At 57.4% G+C, this 17095-nt stretch overlaps 1 protein-coding gene across 5 annotated transcripts in view; it reads left to right on the forward strand.

The window, feature by feature from the left end:
- Positions 1-13356, forward strand: part of NOL4L (nucleolar protein 4 like) — a 130449-nt gene extending 117093 nt beyond the window's left edge. For 4 of the 5 annotated variants that reach the window (XM_032605275.1, XM_032605276.1, XM_032605277.1 and 1 more), the window contains 6 exons: positions 201-469; positions 2802-2987; positions 3067-3258; positions 3462-3584; positions 4023-4224; positions 8719-13356. In XM_032605275.1, coding sequence (XP_032461166.1) covers positions 201-469; positions 2802-2987; positions 3067-3258; positions 3462-3584; positions 4023-4224; positions 8719-8939 — 1193 coding nt within the window. In that variant the 3' untranslated portion in view covers positions 8940-13356. The remainder of the gene's footprint in view (positions 1-200; positions 470-2801; positions 2988-3066; positions 3259-3461; positions 3585-4022; positions 4225-8718) is intronic. The other variant, XR_004345802.1, reaches the window with a different exon arrangement.
- The last annotated feature ends 3739 nt before the right edge of the window (positions 13357-17095 follow it).

Consider the following 17095-nt stretch of genomic DNA (forward strand, 5'->3'; position numbering starts at 1 on the left):
TCAGGCTGGGGCAAGGCTAGCCTCTTGGCGCCCCGAGTGGGGACGGCAGCGCTCGCTCACCTCCTGCCCAGGGATGCTCGTGAGGACCGCACGGGGCAAGTACCCCCTGTGGCTGCCATGGCCACGTACCTGGGGGGAGGGGGGTCTTAGGGGCCAGCGGGTGCCGAGGTGGAGCCTCACACCCAGGCCTCTCGTTTCAGACGACTCCTCCTCCGAGAGCGGCAGCGGCAATGGCTCCTCCACCCTGAACCCGTCCACCTCGAGCAGCACACAGGGAGACCCCGCCTTCCCCGAGATGAATGGCAACGGCACCGTGGCCCCCGTGGACTTCACCGCCACCGCCGAGGATCAGCCCATCAACCTGTGCGACAAGCTCCCGCAGGGCTCAGCGCTCGGCATGCCCTCCTACCCCTCCGACGCCGATGGACTGCGGAGCCGCGTCAAGTACGGGGTGAAGACCACCCCCGAGGTGTGTGGGGCTGCGGGCTGCTGGCCCGCCGGAGCTGGGAGCCTCTGCCGCGCCCGTACACGGCAGGGCTGTGCGGGGCTGACGTGAAATCACGCGTACCGGGGTTGTGACACCAAGTCAGGGTGGTAGCCATGGCTGTTCTGCTGTCATTGTCCTGGGGAGGCTCTGGAATGGGAGACCGCTCAGTTGACCTCGAGCAAGGCGCTCACTTCTCTCAGCCTCCACCCCCATCTGTGAAGTGGGGTTGTTGGCCTCTGCCTTGGTGGACGTGGTGGGTGACGTGTGGCCCGGCCCCCTCTGCCTCCAAAACAGAGTCTGCTGTGAGGAGCAGCAGCAGGTGGGCTGCATTCAGCACAGAGGCCCAAGGTCTCATGTTTTCTCGCTACTCTGCATGCCTGTCCCCATTCTACAGATGGTGCAGAAAAAAGGTGAGGCCTTTGTTTGTGGCCCCAGGGATGTGGACGTGTGAAACTCAATAGACCAGGCTAATGGGGGGCGGACAGGTGCCCCACCATTTGGCGCTCCCCTCCCCCTCCCCTGTTGCTTCCGGAAGCCACCTCCAGGCCACCGAGGTCTCCTGCAGCAGTGCAGTGCGGCACCAGGGGCGGGAGCTCTCCCGGGGGCCTGTTTTCTTCTGCCCGGGCTAGGGGGCCCAGAGGTACCTTCTCAGAGCCCTACGCTCCTGGGCTGCAGCTACGGGCCCCTGCACAGGTTCCTTCCCCTCCCAGGGCCTGTTTTCTCTTCTGCAGAGGGCGTGGGGTGGGTGCCAGTGCTGGCTTCCAATGACGTGTCTCGTGGAAAGGTTCTGTACAAATGAACGGGTGTTCAGTCGTCGCTGTGTGTCTGAGCCCAGGCTGAGGGACAGGTACTGGCCAGAGCACTGTCTTCCCTTCTTTGACTGGGTCCCAGGGGCAGGCACAGCTGCTGCCTCGGCAGGCGGAGAGCCAGAGGGGTTGAGTTTGCCACCGGGGCCTCAGGCCATATGTGTGGACCACGGAAGTGAGACGGGAGCACGAGCGCCACCGATAGTTCTTCTGTTTCCTCTGACGCTGGCAGAGGATTGGCCCAAGAGCACCTGGGACTGTGACTTGCCCAAGGCGCCTTTGGACCCTCCGTCGCGAGTCTGACACAGCCCAGTGGGAGGCCAGAGGACCTGGGCGTCCTTTCCCCTTCAGAGTCTATGTGTGGATCAAGAGATGGGCACGAGGCCAGGGACCCTGGGAGGGCTGACCCCGGTGGGTGTGGTCACATGGAGGCTGGTGGTGGCAGCTACCGTGGGACAGGGCACCAATCAGTGTCTGTCTTTATACGTTTGTCCACAAGAGCTGTATGCCGTCTGGGCCACTATGTGGCCACGTTGCAGGGTGTGATCTGCGGCTGTTTGTTTCCTGGGCCTGACTGCCTACTAGATGCCCACCTCCTTGAGGGCAGGGACTGTGTCTCCAGGACACTGCTAGTCAGGGTACCACTGAGTGAAGTCAGGACTGGACAAAGCCGCAAACTTTCTAAAAGGCAAATGACAGTGGTCCTCGGGGAGCCTTCCCAGAGCACGTGCGGCAGGGGGCAGGAGACCGGACGGGAACTGAGCAGTAAAGGAAGAGGAGGATGGAAAAAGCAGGGAGGAGAGTAGGGAAGTGCATTCCCAGGAGAGCTGGGGAAGGGTCTTGCTCCAGGAGGGGCTCAGGGGGTGGGTCCCTTCTCTACTGCAGGACAAGGGGCTGTGCCTGGTTCCCTCTCCCCTTTCTACACACGCTCTGCATCAGGGCTCACGGTGACTTCCAGGGGTGGCAGCAGACAGGAGAAGCCCAGCCTGGGAGCTGCGGGGATGCCCTTTTGCCTGATGGGCCTGTTTCTTTGGCTGGTTCTTTCCCAGCCCATCTGTTCCTCATCCCCGACAGACAGCACACTCACTGCTTTTGTGACAGCTCGGTTGTCAACTCAGGGTTGCAGCCCCTTGGAGACCAGGGAGGGAAACCCCGAAGCCAGAACAGATCTTGGCACAAGCAGGAGAGGCTGGCTGGTGGCGGGAAGGGGCCCTTTCTGTGTTTGCCTTTCCCTCGTGCGGTGAGGCACATCCTGGCGTGGGCACTGCTGCCGAGTAAACCACTGTCCCCTCCGCTGAACTCCTCCGGGGCGCCAGGCCTCTGCATGTGTGGTTGTGGGCAGTCCCTCCTACAGCCGCCCAGGGAGGGGCGGCAGCATCGCTGTCCCCGTGTCACAGGGGAAAGGAGCAGAAGGAGAGTGACTTGCTCAGGGCCTTGCAGCGTGGCTCACGTGGCATCTGGGTGTGCTCACCGCGGCCTGACCCTCTGCCCCCGCCGCCCTCTCTCAGTCCCCCCCCTACAGCTCGGGGAGCTATGACTCCATCAAAACCGAGGTCAGTGGCTGCCCTGAGGACCTGACGGTGGGCCGGGCCCCCACAGCAGATGACGACGACGACGACCACGACGACCATGAGGACAATGACAAGATGAATGACTCCGAGGGCATGGACCCTGAGCGCCTCAAGGCCTTCAACGTGAGCGCCCGCCCGGGACGGCCAGCTGGGGCGGGGGCTCAGCCGGGCCAGCCCTTCCCACAGCCTGTGTCTCCTGCAGATGTTCGTGCGTCTCTTTGTGGACGAGAACCTGGACCGCATGGTGCCCATCTCCAAGCAGCCCAAGGAGAAGATCCAGGCCATCATCGAGTCCTGCAGCCGGCAGTTCCCTGAGTTCCAGGAGCGGGCCCGCAAGCGCATCCGCACGTACCTCAAGTCCTGCCGGCGCATGAAGAAGAACGGCATGGAGATGGTGAGCCCCAGGCCCACCAGTCCCAGGCTCCCCGCACCCTCCCGGCCTCCTGGGCGCTTTTCCCACAGCCCTCCCAATACCCCTGGAAGCAGGCATTGTGGCCCCTCGTTCACAGAGGAGCCCAAAGCCCAGTGCCGCCCTGCCCACCTCTAGGGCAGGGTCCCTGTGCCCTAACACTGGCTCCATCCCCATTCTGCCTGCAGACCAGACCCACACCTCCCCACCTGACCTCGGCCATGGCAGAAAACATCCTGGCAGCTGCCTGTGAGAGCGAGACGAGAAAAGCAGCCAAAAGGATGCGCCTGGAGATCTACCCGTCCTCTCAGGTGCCTGCTCGCTGCCAGCCACTGGGAGGGTGTCCTCAGCCATGCCGCAGATACTGCCACGGCCCCCGGGTGCAGAGGGAGCAGGGAGGGCGTCCTCAGATGGGAGATGGAGATGCTGGGGGGAGGGGGGCGGCGGGGGGAAGTCAGAGGAGCCCAGACACAAAGGCCTTGCGGGCCTAGGAAGGGAGTCTGGACTTCATCCCGAGCCCTGAGAGTGTCTTCAGCCGGGCAGGAACAGATGAAATCTGCCCTGAAGATAGATGAGCACATGGGGGACTAGGGGAGGCCCTGGGCAAGGCAGCCAGGGGGAGAGGCAGAGTCCTGCAGGTCCCGCGCCGGGTCCCGGCAAATCTGGGGCCACCACCCACCCCCGTCCAGGGACCGTGGTCAGGGCCTGCTGCCCCTGTGGTTCCCCAGCGCCTCCCTCCCGCTCTGCAGGACGAGCCCATAGCCCTGGACAAGCAGCACTCCCGGGACTCCGCAGCCATCCCCCACTCCACCTACTCACTGCCAGCCTCCTCCTACTCCCAGGACCCTGTGTACGTCAACGGTGGCCTGAACTACAGTTACCGTGGTTACGGGGCCTTGGGCAGCAACCTGCAGCCCCCTGCCTCCCTCCAAACAGGAAATCACAGTAATGGTGAGTGTGGGACACCAGGCTCTGCGGCTCCCTGACCAGCTGCCTTGGGAAGGGGGCGGGGCAGGCGAGGAAGCAGCAGAGGCGGCCGGGAAAGTGACTCCTTCTTGGCACAGGGACCCTCCCCATCTCATAATCTTAGCCAGTCCTTAGCTTGGAAGGCAAGGTTAACAGGAACAGCGTTCCACTCCTTTCTTGCCTCCCCGGAGGCTTGCTGGGCCTCTCCCTGGTCCCCTGCCGCTGCCCCGCACCCCCTCCACGGGCCACTGTGTGCAGTCCTAGCCAAGGCCCCGCTCTTCACCCGAGTTGAGCCCCTCCACACCCTCGTCTCACCCAAAATGACCAAGTCTCAGTGAGACGGTCACTGGCCCAGGTCTTGCAGAGTTGATGGCAGAGCCAGGATTTGGTCCCAGGCAGGTCACCTCCCTCTCCAGGCCACCGCTTAGGACCTCACTTGTGAGATGAAGGTTCTTCTTTTTAAAAGCATTTCTTAGTTTTTTAAAAAAATTTATTTATTTTTGGCTGTGTTGGGTCTTCGTTGCTGTGCGCGGGCTTTCTCTACTTGCGGATGGAGGGGGCTGCTCTTCGTTGCGGTACAGTGCGCGGGCTTCTCTTTGCAGTGGCTTCTCTTGTTGCGGACCACGGGCTCTAGGCGCGCGGGCTTCAGTAGTTGTGGCACATGGGCTCAGTAGTTATGGTTCACGGCTCTAGAGCGCAGGCTCAGTAGTTGTGGCACACGGACTTAGTTGCTCTGTGGCATGTGGGATCTTCCCGGACCAGGGCTCGAACCCGTGTCCCCTGCATTGGCAGGCAGATTCTTAATCGCTGTGCCACCAGGGAAGCCCCGAGATGAAGGTTCTTTGACCTAGGAGCAGGGCCCCAGCCCTTTCTGCTGCACTGTGGGGCCCCATCTAGGTCACCTGGGGCAGTGGTTAGCTGTCTGTCCCCCTACTCTAACCCCAGGAGCTGGTGATCCCCTAGGTGCCCCCTGTAACTCTGCCCATGTGACTGATGCAGACGGAACGCAGGCCAATATTGGAGAAACAGTCCCCAAAAGATACAAACCTCCCCATGGAGCTAGCTGCTGCCCTGAGTGCGAACCTCAGGCCCTGTCACACTGAGGCCTGGGTGGCAGGTGTGGCAGGGGAAGAGCGGGTTCCCCTGGTGAAGGGCAGCCTGGCGGCCTCCGGGAGCTGGCGGGGTCAGGTAGGGGTGATCCCAGGGCCTCTTGAGCCAGGTATCCGGATTTAGTTCTGCGTGCAGCAGGAGCCACAGATAGGCTTTAACCAAAGGAGGCTATGAATTGTGCTGTCTGCCCTTGTGGTGAGATTTTAATGGGGAGGACAGGAGGCAGAAGCAGTGTGCTTCGGGGGTCGTTCAGAGGCGAGAGGAGAGGCTGGGGGTGACAGCAAGTTGCTGCTTGACGAGTAGGTTAGAGGAAGGTGCCGCCCGCAGGCCAGGGAATTCTGGTTCTAGGTCTTGGCTGAACGTGCCTGAGAATTCCTCTCAGGCCCTTGTCCTTGGCCACGGGAGACCCCTTACTGTTCCTGGGCAGCGATGGAGGCGGCTGGTCCCTACGCATGGCAGAAAGCCCAGACACCCTCGCTCACCTTGCCCCCCACCACCGGCAAGTACGTGCGGGTTCCTGGAAGATTCCTGCCTGGGCTTAACTTCTCATCCTTTCCTAATGCCTCTTAACCTAAAATAAGAGGCTGCCTGGCCCTAATCCCTGAGGCTGAGGCCAGAGTGGTCAGCTGCAGCAGGGGTGAAATGGCTGTCCCAGGCGGGCTGCTTTCCTTCCAGGAAGGAGCCTATCTGACAGCCCTGCTGAGTGGGGACCCTGGTAGAGCGTGTCTGGAGACAGGTGCGGGGCAGGAAGTTAGAGCCCCCCCTGTTGCGCACGGGGAGAGTCCTTCCCAGGGGGCAGGCGATGGTGATAGGCCCCCACCTGGCACCACACAGCAGGGCCTGTCTCGGGCCGCAGCTGCCAGGGCTGCTCCGGCCTCTCTTGAGGGCCAGGCCTGCCGCCCTCCCGCCCTGTTCACACTTGCCAGAGAGGCTTCAAGAAAGGCCACTAGCTCTGCCCCTGTACCTCAGTCTCCCTGGTTCCTTAGAAGTGGGTGGTGAGGTCACGGAGGCCGAGATCTGCTCGCTGACCTCCTGCCTGGGGCAGTGGCGTCCTGTGAGCACTGGGTTTGGGTCCAGCAGTTGGAAGAACACCACGGGCAGTCCCAGTCCCAGTACCTTCCCAGCAGCAGCCCTTAAACGAGGGTTCAGTCCATTTGGCACCTCGGTTGGGCAGTCGTGTTGGTAGCTCAGAGCTCCTCACTTAGATCGTGGGTGGATCCAGGTCAGCCCAGATAGACTCAGGCTCTGCCTGTCTTACCTGGGGTGCTGGGCAACTCGCACCCGCTCTGGCCCCTCTAGCAACCACCTGGCCACCTGAGTGTCTGCCTGTAACCAGAGCCCTGGGGGAAGAGACGGAAGGCCTGCTCTGAGCATGGGAGTGAAGAGGACAAGGCTTGGGGGCGGAGGGAGGAAAGAGAGGAAGCCCAGGGCCAGCTCACACCCATGTGGCAGGCGGCCTTCCTCTGCCACCCCCAGCCAGTGTCTGGAGGGGACCAAACCCTGCAGCAGCCGGGAGCCAGCGCAGGCACCCCTGCCTGTTCCCAGACTCTCCCAGCAGCACCCACGTGGGGGTCAGCCGCCTGCTTGGCTGTTCCCAGCAGTTCACAGCCCCAGTCCTTCCTCCTGTGTTTCATTTTAATGGACTTCCCTCGACCCTCAGTTCCAAGGATGTTCCTTAGCAGGCCAGTTCCCAGGACCTCCTGCTTGACGTCCCTGTTCTCTGATTAGAGAAGAAATAACCCCACGTGACAGACTGTCCCATCTAGATTCCAACTTCCTTCCCCATTTGGGGGCTGCACCAGCTTCCTTTTAGCAGTAGCCGAGTTTCCATAATTTCTCCCAAGATGTTACTTCTGGTCTATATGTCTCCAGTGACAAGGACTTGTCCATCTCTGTAGGAGCATAAAAACTATAGGGAGTTCCCTGGTGTCCTAGTGGTTAGGATTCTGGGCTCTCACTGCTGTGGCCCGGGTTCAGCGCCTGGTCAGGGAACTGAGATCCTGCAAGATTCATGGTGCAGGCAAAAAAAAAAAAAGAAAGCTGCTGCCACTGTAGGTGCAATAATGATTCAAACTGGCTGTCAGAACCAGTGGGGTAGTGGGGAGCTGGCTGGTAACTGAGAACTGCCTCACACACCCTTGTACGATGATCTCTGCTTATGGGAGTTGGGGGCTGGGCAGGGCACAGGGAGACGGACCTAGCTGGGTCACAGGCGGCCTCCCAAGCAAGCTTCCACTCCCACACCACCAGATCCTCTCCTTTGGCGGTTTTCTTGCTGAACACCTGGAAAGAATGCTCAAATTCCAGGAGCTTCTGTGTCTCCTGGAAGCCCTTTCCGCCGCACCGAGGGGTTCACCGGCGTGGCTCAGCCCCAGAACAGTCGCCTTGTGCTGTAGCTGAGGGCCGGGGGCCCAGGGAAGTTAGGAATCACCCACGGCGGGGCCGAGCAGGCCGCCAGTCCGGGCTCGCTGACTGCAGAGCCACAGCGCACCCCATAGAGCCGTTTGGGAAAGGTGGAGAGGAGACCAGGCCTGGTGGCCCCAGCACACACCCCCAGTGTGTTTCGGTAAGACTGCAGGCTCCCTCTTTGTTGCCACCGTTCAAGGGCAAAGGGGAGGTGATTTCTCCAGAGGGCCCTTCTGGGTCCCGTCTGACCTTCCGACCTTCACACACCCACCCCACCAGCATTAATCTTCCACCTCGCTTGGGCACAAGAGAACTTCTCAAAGGCAAGGGGCTTCGACGTGCTGCAGCCCACCAGGAGGAGGCTCAGCCCCCAGCGCCTCCCTCCACCTGCCCCTCCAGCTGCTCCCGGCAGGGCGCGCTCCATCTGGCCGCTCCAGCCCCGGCCTCTTTCCCAGGCCCAAGCAGGGCAGCCCAGGGCAGCCAGCCTCTTTCTTGCTCTTCCCCGGCGGCAGCGGTTGAGAAACCCCTTCCTTGTCTCATGAGGCGCACACATGGGTGCTTCTTTTCCTGGCCTTCTGGGGCTCCATCTCTGGACTCCGTCCAGAGCTTCCCACACCCTGTCCCCCTCGGGGGCGTCAGACCCCCACCTACCGGCAGTGTCTTAGCCGCCCCCTCCCCCGGAGACCAGAGCCCAGAGCGCGGAGGCCTGCCTGACAGTCCTCAGAGAGCAGGCGAGGTGCGATGAGTGCCAGGGAGCTGGGCCCAGAGTGCTGCCCGGCCCGAGGCCAAAGCCTCCCCCTGACCCCAACGCAGGATCACCCTCGGGCTTAACAGAGAAGCCCGCGTCTTGTCTGCAGGCCCCCTTCTAAGCACTGGGGTACAACCGTGGAGACAGACGAGGGCCTTGGGCCCCCACGATAAGGGAAAGGGTGCCCCTCCTCACCCTGGCTCCCCTCCTCACAGGGCCCACGGACCTCAGCATGAAAGGCGGGGCCTCCAACACCTCCACCACGCCCACACCCACGCCCTCCAGCAACAGCACCAGCCGGACGATGCCCACCGCCCAGCTCAGCCCCACCGAGATCAGTGCTGTGCGGCAGCTCATCGCCGGCTACCGGGAGTCCGCCGCCTTCCTGCTGCGCTCAGCAGATGAACTGGAAAACCTCATTTTACAGCAGAACTGACCCAGCAGCACGTGGAGTGCACTACCCTAGGGAAGGAGGCTCTCCCAGCCCCGGACCGGCTTCCCGCCTCACCAGTTGGTACCTTTTGTTTTTTGAAAGAGGTGGATGCAGAAGAGCTGTTTCTAGCCACACTCCAAGCGCCTGAGACTCTGGGCACAAGGACACTTTTTTTTGGAATCTCACCACACGGGTGCTCTGACCTGCTTGGAAGAGGCCAACGGGGCAGCTTTGGAAGGGCTGGGGCTCCCCCTGACAAGGCGCTGGGGCCGCAGCTCTATTTAGAATCATCTTCGTGGACCCTGATGTTAGAATCCCACCCCCAGATAATTACCTTTCAAGTCTTAGGTGAGCAGAATTGCATATTTATTGAGAAAAACAAAGTGGACCCTTTCTTCCTCTCCCCTTAGTAATTTATTTTTCTGAAAATGGATTCTTTTGTGTTTGTACAGATTGCCAGTCTGTGTCTGTCTGATCAGAAGGATGTATCCCTGTGACCTAACATTCCATATCACTACACTGGCGCGGGCTGGGGGCCGGCAGGGCTGGGGGCAGCGGGGGCACCGGGCTGGCTGTCCCTCTGAGCGCCCAGCCCCGCCAAGCAGGAGGACCTCACCCACACCCACTACAGAGCAAAGACAAACAAAAGCGGCTCCCCCTCCCCCCATCCCACAGACGCCCCAGTCACACGGTCACCCGTATTCTACCTCACACTCCAGCGTGGGCTTTTCCAGGATGTGCCCTGAGCCTGTTCTGAACGGCTGTCTCCCACCTCCCCCACCCAGTGTGTCTGCCTGGGAGGTAAGTCCAGAGGGGAGGCCAGGAGCTGGATGGAGCCCAGGGAGGAGCCCCTGGCCCCAGCGCTTGACAGGACAGAGTGCCGGGGCACAGGCAGCCGGTCAGCTGGGTCCTTGCCCTCACCCTGCCCCCAGGGAGCCAGGTCTGAACACTTCTCCGCACAGGCCCTGGCCCCTCGGACAGGGCCCCCGACCCCACCCCCCTCACTGCTGCAGGGTGCGCCCCTGGCTGTCAGGAAAGGTGGACCGCAGCTCCTGTCCCCTGCCCCCGTGGCTGGAGTAAAGGGACCATCAGCAGAAGTGGAGAAGCCACCTGGCTTCTCCTAGGACCAGCCCTTCTGCAGGGGCCAGTCCTGGAAGAAACCCATAATCCCTGGAGTGTGAAAAAGGGCAAAACGAAAAGGCTGGCCTGGTTTCCTTCCTCCCCGATAGGCACTTCCTCTTGCTCAGTGCAATACCTACCAGTGCTGCTAAAACCAGGGATTTGCCCAGACCTCACAAGGCCCACAGGGCCTCTCCATGCGACACTCCGTAGCCATGACAGAAGCCCTCTGTTGCCTTTCCGCCCTCAGAGCGAAGAGGTCCCGTGGGAGCCAGGGCCGAGGGGACCCTAGGGTCGAGAGCCACTCGACCCCAAAGCAGGCACCCCCTTCCCAAACCAGCTTTTCTGCAGCCAACTGCCTCCTGGCACTGTGGCAGACCACCCTCAGGAGGGGTGGTGAGGGGGCTCCAGCGTGGATGCCTCCCCCTCCTCGGATCCGCGACTGAGCTATGGGCCCCCCGATCCAGAAAGTCTGAAGGGCAGGGGGTCCTGCCCCCTGCTTGCCTCCAGCCCCGAGAGGTTGAGGGTGGCCTTTGCTCTCCCAAGTGGCCTCCAGCACCCCACGCAGCCACACCACCTCTGCCTTCCATCTGACCAGTCCCCAGGCTCCAGCCAGGGCCGGGACGCCGAGACCCGCCGTCAGCACAGCACAAGCTCCAGTGCCCGAGGCCGCTCCCACCCCACCCCCAGTGTCCACACGTCCCGCCCCCATCTGCTCAGTACTACTCGCGGACGTTTGAATTTGTGTAAATATTTATTTTTGTGTGTGAACAATACTACAAAAAGTAATCAGTAGATCTTTTGCAAAATGTTACCCCGGGCAATTTGTGAAAATCTTAATGTTGAAAACTGGCACAGACAATCGCCGCCTTAGAATTCTCGACATCAACTGCTTCACGTGTCATTTCTCCTCCCGGAGGCAGTACCCAAGCCAGGCACAAACGGTTAGCTTTTCTGAACACACAGGAGTGAGAAAGACTGGGGAAGCGGCTTCCGCCACCACCCGCACAAGGGATTAGATCTGAAGCTCAGTATAAGCTCCAGTGTGAAGTGTTTTTCTGAGCCAAGCTTGTCCCAACTAACTGACCACCTTCAGCGGCCTTAGCACCGCGATGAGAGTGTAGGTTCAGTGTGCTTCAAAGAGAAAGGAAGCAAATGATGATCGTGGTCAAGGTCCGCTGGGGCTCCCAGAGCCCCTCCAGGACAGTGGATCCCATCACGTTGACCCCACCTCTGGGGTGGGCTCCTTCCGAGTGAAGCTGCACGTGAAGCCCTCGTGACGGCCGAATCAGGAGCAAGTTACTGCGTGGAAACAGGATTCCATTAGCTAGTTCCGTCAGGGAACTTGTTCAGTTTTGCTTTTGTTTTAAAAGATGCAGCGTCAACCCCATCCCTCTCCCCCTGACTTGGAGAAGCACCAAGGAGCTGGCTCTGCTGAACCCAGCTCGCTGCTGTCCCCACCCCCCCCCCCCCCCCCCCCCCCCCCCCCCAGGGACTGCCTTCTCCTAAAGGGAGCGTCTAAAGCCCTGCCCCACAGCCAGTTCTTTCTTAAGGAGGGCCTCAGGGCACAAATTGATCATTCGGGATCCTACTTTTAAGAGGTAATGCAAGAATAGAATATATATCAGTTCCAGAGTCTTTGCAGGGGGCTCACTAATCCCACAAGGTTGGAATCAGAGGAGAAATGGGAATTTGGTCTTAGTGGTGGGTCATCGGGTAGACCAGTGAGAGTACAACCCATCTAAAACTCATTTTACCATCACCACTCAGTTTATACCCAAGGACAGTGTTGAGGGGGAGGGGGACCGGCAGGGGGTTGGAAAGTTTTAGAAGATTTCAAACAAACAGGTGGAACCCAGCCATCCCTATTCCCAAGGGCCACTTATGACTCCAGGGGTGGTTATAGGATTAATTACCAGTTCATATTCAAAATGCTGCTTTGAACTCAGAGGGTTGATACTTTTAATTTGTAATTTTTTGTAAAACTTTTTACAAGATAGTAAAGTATTTCACCAGAATACCAGTTTCAATCCGTCCATGGTCTGATTTTTATATAATTTAGTGGTGCTTTAGAAACTTTGTTTTTGTTGTTTATGAGCTAAACAGCTCAGTCCTTTTTCGCCTGTATCTACCTAAGACCAATGTGAACCTTTGTATTTTTGCTCCTAATTTTGGACTCAGTGAAAGTGTACTGTTTACATGTACAGATGCCCCGGTCCCTGTGTGTCCTGCAAGACTCGCTCCTGAGGAGGAAGGCGCACCTCAAAGCTCATCTGCCTAGCAAAGCCACAAAACAAAAACCTCTCACTTTTTACCTGTGTTTCCACCTAAAAACAAAAACAAAAAACCTACACCACACAGAACTCAGATTTGCTGAAAAATACTTTTCTAAGCTCAGAAAAATCTCCATGCGGCAGATGGCCCATAGGCTTGTGTCATATGGTCCATTTAGGAGCAGGGCTCAGAAGGGAGACTTCCCACCGGCTGCAGGTGGGACACTGACGGCGTGGACTCATGAAAAGTGAAAGTAGGACTTGGCTGCAGAGCCGAGGGTGGATATAGCTCTTCTCCTGACAGCCCGGGAATGGGAAGGTCACGTTGACTCATGGGAGCTTCAGGGTCAAGCCACCCAAGATTTAGGGACAACCCGAGAGGTTTCCAGTCCCCTGGCATAATTGAGACACGTTGGGGAAGAGCGCAAGTTCCTTACCTGAGATGAGTTGTAAGACCTCCCAATGCAGACGGTATAAGCATTTCTTCAGGGTCGCCTGGAGGCAGCTCATTCATGAGGCATCCCCTCTGGGGAGGGGCAGGGGGCTCCAGTCAGTAAGCATATGGCACTTAAGACAAACAGCAGATGGCACCAACTTCTAAAGATGACTCTTTATTACTTAGTCAATGGCTTCACCTCTAAATTATATTTTTACAGATATGCACCTATGCAACTTAACGTGGCTCTTCTAAGCAGGTGAGGACTTCCTCCTCAATGCTCTATAAAAATTATTTGTGTTCTATATAGTGAGTTTTTCCAGTAAATGTGGCTTAATATTTTAATTCTTAGAATGTGTCTTCTCTATGTGATGCAACTAAATTCTGTTTTGTTTGTGGAATGACTAGCACAGGCCAACTCCCTCTCCCCTCACTTAACAAAAGACCAATGAGCTGTTGTTAATCGAGCTGTTATCTCCATGGTATTACTTGCTAAATGCACTGATTTCATAAGTATGTGGAATCCTTTTTCTTTTGAATCTGTATATCATATATAAGACTGAATCTACTTAATAAACACTGAATAACAAACTGAATGCTTTATTTCCACTGTGTCCTCTCAACAGCAGCACTGCCAGCCAGTACTGTTCCCTCCAGCTCTGGTTTGGCACTGAGACACCATTCTACCAGTAGATTCCACCTTTTTTTTTAAATTTATATACTTACTATTTTTGGCTGCGTTGGGTCTTTGTTGCTGCCCACGGGCTTTCTCTGGTTGCAGCGAGCGGGGGCTACTCTTCGATGTGGTGCACAGGCTTCTCACTGTGGTGGCTTCTCTTGTTGCGGAGCACAGGCTCTAGGCACGCGGGCTTCAGTAGTTGCGGCTCATGGGCTCCAGAGCAGAGGCTCAGTAGTCGTGGCGCATGGGCTTAGTTGCTCTGTGGCATGTGGGATCCTCCCAGACCAGGGATCGAACCCCGTGTCTCCTGCATTGGCAGGCAGATTCTTAACCACTGCACCACCAGGGAAGTCCCAGATTCTACCTTTTCCTAGCCAATAAGCTAGCACGCAGAAGGTCCTTAGTAGATTTTCTTGAACAAATGAACTTGTCACTTTTTTTGGCGCCTCACCCTTCAGAAAGGGAAGGAAATGGACCTTTCCTGGTCCTCGTCAGGTGCCCAGCACAGGCACACATCATTTTGAAATCTCACCGTTGCCTTCCCAGGGAGGTGCTCTGGCCCCGCTTACAGATGAGAAAACGGGCACGCCGGGTGCACACCTCGCCTGGATTCAGCCAGCGCCCAAGCAAGGTCTTAAATGCAGCTGTTTCCCGGCAAATCGCCCTCTTTCCACTCCTGTCCGCCCAGGGCGCAGCTCTTCTGAGACTGAAACCAGACTCAAGCGGCTGGGAAAACCGAGGAAACACCATCCCTGGTCCTGAACCGTCAGGACTTGACACTCCATTCGACCCAACACCTGGGGTCCCCTTGAAGGAAACAAAAGGGCTGCTTTTTCTTTTTTTCAAAGACGTTTACTTGTGTGCAGACTTTTTTTCATCCTGCATTCAATTTAGGTTAAACTTTGAGGAAAACTTTCTGGAATGTGACTGGGGCCAAACCTGATTGTCAGGAGTTTAAAATCAATTCTGAGTTAAAAGCATAAATGTAATTAACAATTGCTTGTATATACACACACCCACACACACTATGTGGCAGTCGTTAAATGTTTTTTTTGTAATGGCAGAAGAATCTCTTTTTTTTTTTAAATGAAATTCTGTGCAGTAGCCAAATATATAAAACAGGTAAAGGGAGATGGGCCAACAGTTTGAAAACGCTGCCCCGAGGGAGTCTATATACCCTGGGGCTGAGATTCGTAAGAAGAGGAGCAGGTACAGTCAAAGCAGAAGGTGGCACTTCATCTTCTCAGATGCAGGTAGGGACCCAGAGCAGCAAGTCCTCAGCGATGCCATGACAGTGTCTGTCCCACCAAAACTACCACTGCTGAGAACCACCGAAGGACCACAAACTCCCCCACCTGGGACAACACAGCCAGAGCCCCGGCCCACGGCCCACGGCCCGCGCTGGCCCAATGGAAAGCACTCACCTCCAGCTGAAGCCGCAGCCAGCCGCGGGGACACTGGGATCCAAGGAGGAAGCGCTTGTGGACAGAGAAGGGCTGCTTGGTCCCGGCCCAGCTTCTTTAAATGGAGCTCCAGACCACCGGTGTTAAGTGTAGAGGACGACATCAAAGGGGACGCCCCCATGGAACAGTGAGATCAAGGTTACTCAGTGACCGAGCAGGCCAAGCTCAGCTTACTTGGTGAGGGGGGGAGACCGTGCCTGTAACGCACTTTTAAATCTAAATGCACTAGTGAAGGTCAGTGGCTAGACTGTAGGATAATCCTTTGCAAAGTCCTCTCTCCCCTCTTTTGTATAAACCCAGATTTTATTAGGTTTATTATCAGTCAGGGGGTTCTTCAGTGAGGGGCTCCAGCTGCCGGCGGGGCGGAGGGGGGGCTCTTAAACCGTCTGTGTGTGCGTGTGCATGTCCCTGCGGGGAGAGGGTCCAGAGCTCCCACTGGACTCTGAGAGGAGCCCGTGTTCCCAGAAAAATGAATCATTGCACTGACGGCTGTATTTTTGTTACTGTCATCCTTACACAGCTTCCATCTATACCCTTTGGTTGTTAGAGATGCTCATTCCAGGCTTTCAAAATGATGCACAAAGAGGAAGAAGCACAGGGCACTGTCACCATTTGGTTTCAAGTATTAACCTCCAGGGTCACAGAGCCTACCCTCTCCATCACTTTAAACGGCGCACACACACCATACACCACACACACACACACACACACACATACACACACGCATCCCTCTCAAGCAGGGTCTGACTTCCTCATGAGCAGGTCGGACATGAAACAAACGGGTGACACTGTGCCTGGCCAGTAAGACAGCACTCTTTCCAGATTCTGAAACAGCAGATTTCCTTGCCCTTTGGACCATGAGTAAAATAAGCCTCTCCTGCCAAGTACTCAGTCTCTAAACCCAGGACTATGCACTCAACTGTAGTGAGGGGCTGAAAGTCAGATATCCACTCAGCTCGCACCAGCCCTCAGCGCGCCACACGGGCCCCCCTCTCCACGGCTCCTCCCCGGGGTGAGGGTCAAGCAGACGACAGGAGCCTCTCCCGTCTCAGTCCCACACGAGCTAACAGGATGGGGTACTTCCTATGCGCCGCACACGATGACTTTATGCAATAGCAACTCTCAGCCCAGATCAGTGATGAGCAAGTTGCCAGGGGCTTAGTGACTTACCCCAACCACTGCGCTGGCAAGCAGCCAGGCCCCCACTCTCACCCGGCGCACGTTCCACCTCCCTGCTGAGATGCAGTTGGCGGTCAGGTCCCAGCCCTGGCTTCCAACACATTCTAAGCTCCTGCAGAAGTAATTGGGCCAACAGATTCCATGACATGAAGGCACACGTACACATCACCACCACCAGGCAGTTACCCAGGCACCACAAAGCCACCTGACCACTTCTCTACCCGCACCTCGATCAAACTGCAGCACCGCAAAACGACAGCTTGCAATGCCCCAAAACATGTTCCGACGCACGTAAAATCTACCCTCTCCAGTTCACGGGAAACAAATTAATGGATACGTATTTTAATTAATCTTTAAAGTCAATCCCTGCAGTCTGTCATCCACTGAGGCTCGTCAACCAGCGTCAGACCCCATTTCAGGCAGGCCCCTCCCTCGCTGCTGCTGGTCACCCTCCCGCAAGATCCTCTGCCAGGAGGACTCTCTCAGGCAACCTCAGTCTCAGCAAGGCGGTTGGGATGAGCAGCTGTGGAGGGACGGCATAGTTCACGGCTTCGATTCTCAGGCGGAAAGGACCCCCATCGGTTTCAGGAGATTTTGCTTCCAGTCCACATGGTGGATAAATGGGTAAGTTCGCATGTCATGCTCAGTCTGATGAAGACCAGCAACACTGACAAGTCGCACCTTTGGGACCAGCATCTCAAAAGAACTCCACACACGAGGGGCTTCCCTGGCGGTGCAGTGGTTAAGACCCCAAGGGGTGTGGGTTCGATCCCTGGTCAGGGAGTTAGGGTCCCATAAGCCTTGCGGCCAAAAAACCAAAACATGAAACAGAAGCAATAACTGTAACAAAATTCAATGAAGACTTTAAAAAATAGTCGACATCAAACAAAACAAAAAGCTCCACGGACCAGAAAATCAGCTCCAGCGCCGAGGTGAAGTGAGCCAGGGTCTGCCTCCCAACCCAACCTTCCTCCCAGCCCAGCAGGGCGGCTGCAGAAGATGACCGAGAC

The sequence above is a fragment of the Phocoena sinus genome, chromosome 15, assembly GCF_008692025.1.
Source record: "Phocoena sinus isolate mPhoSin1 chromosome 15, mPhoSin1.pri, whole genome shotgun sequence".
In the NCBI taxonomy this organism is placed as follows: domain Eukaryota; kingdom Metazoa; phylum Chordata; class Mammalia; order Artiodactyla; family Phocoenidae; genus Phocoena; species Phocoena sinus.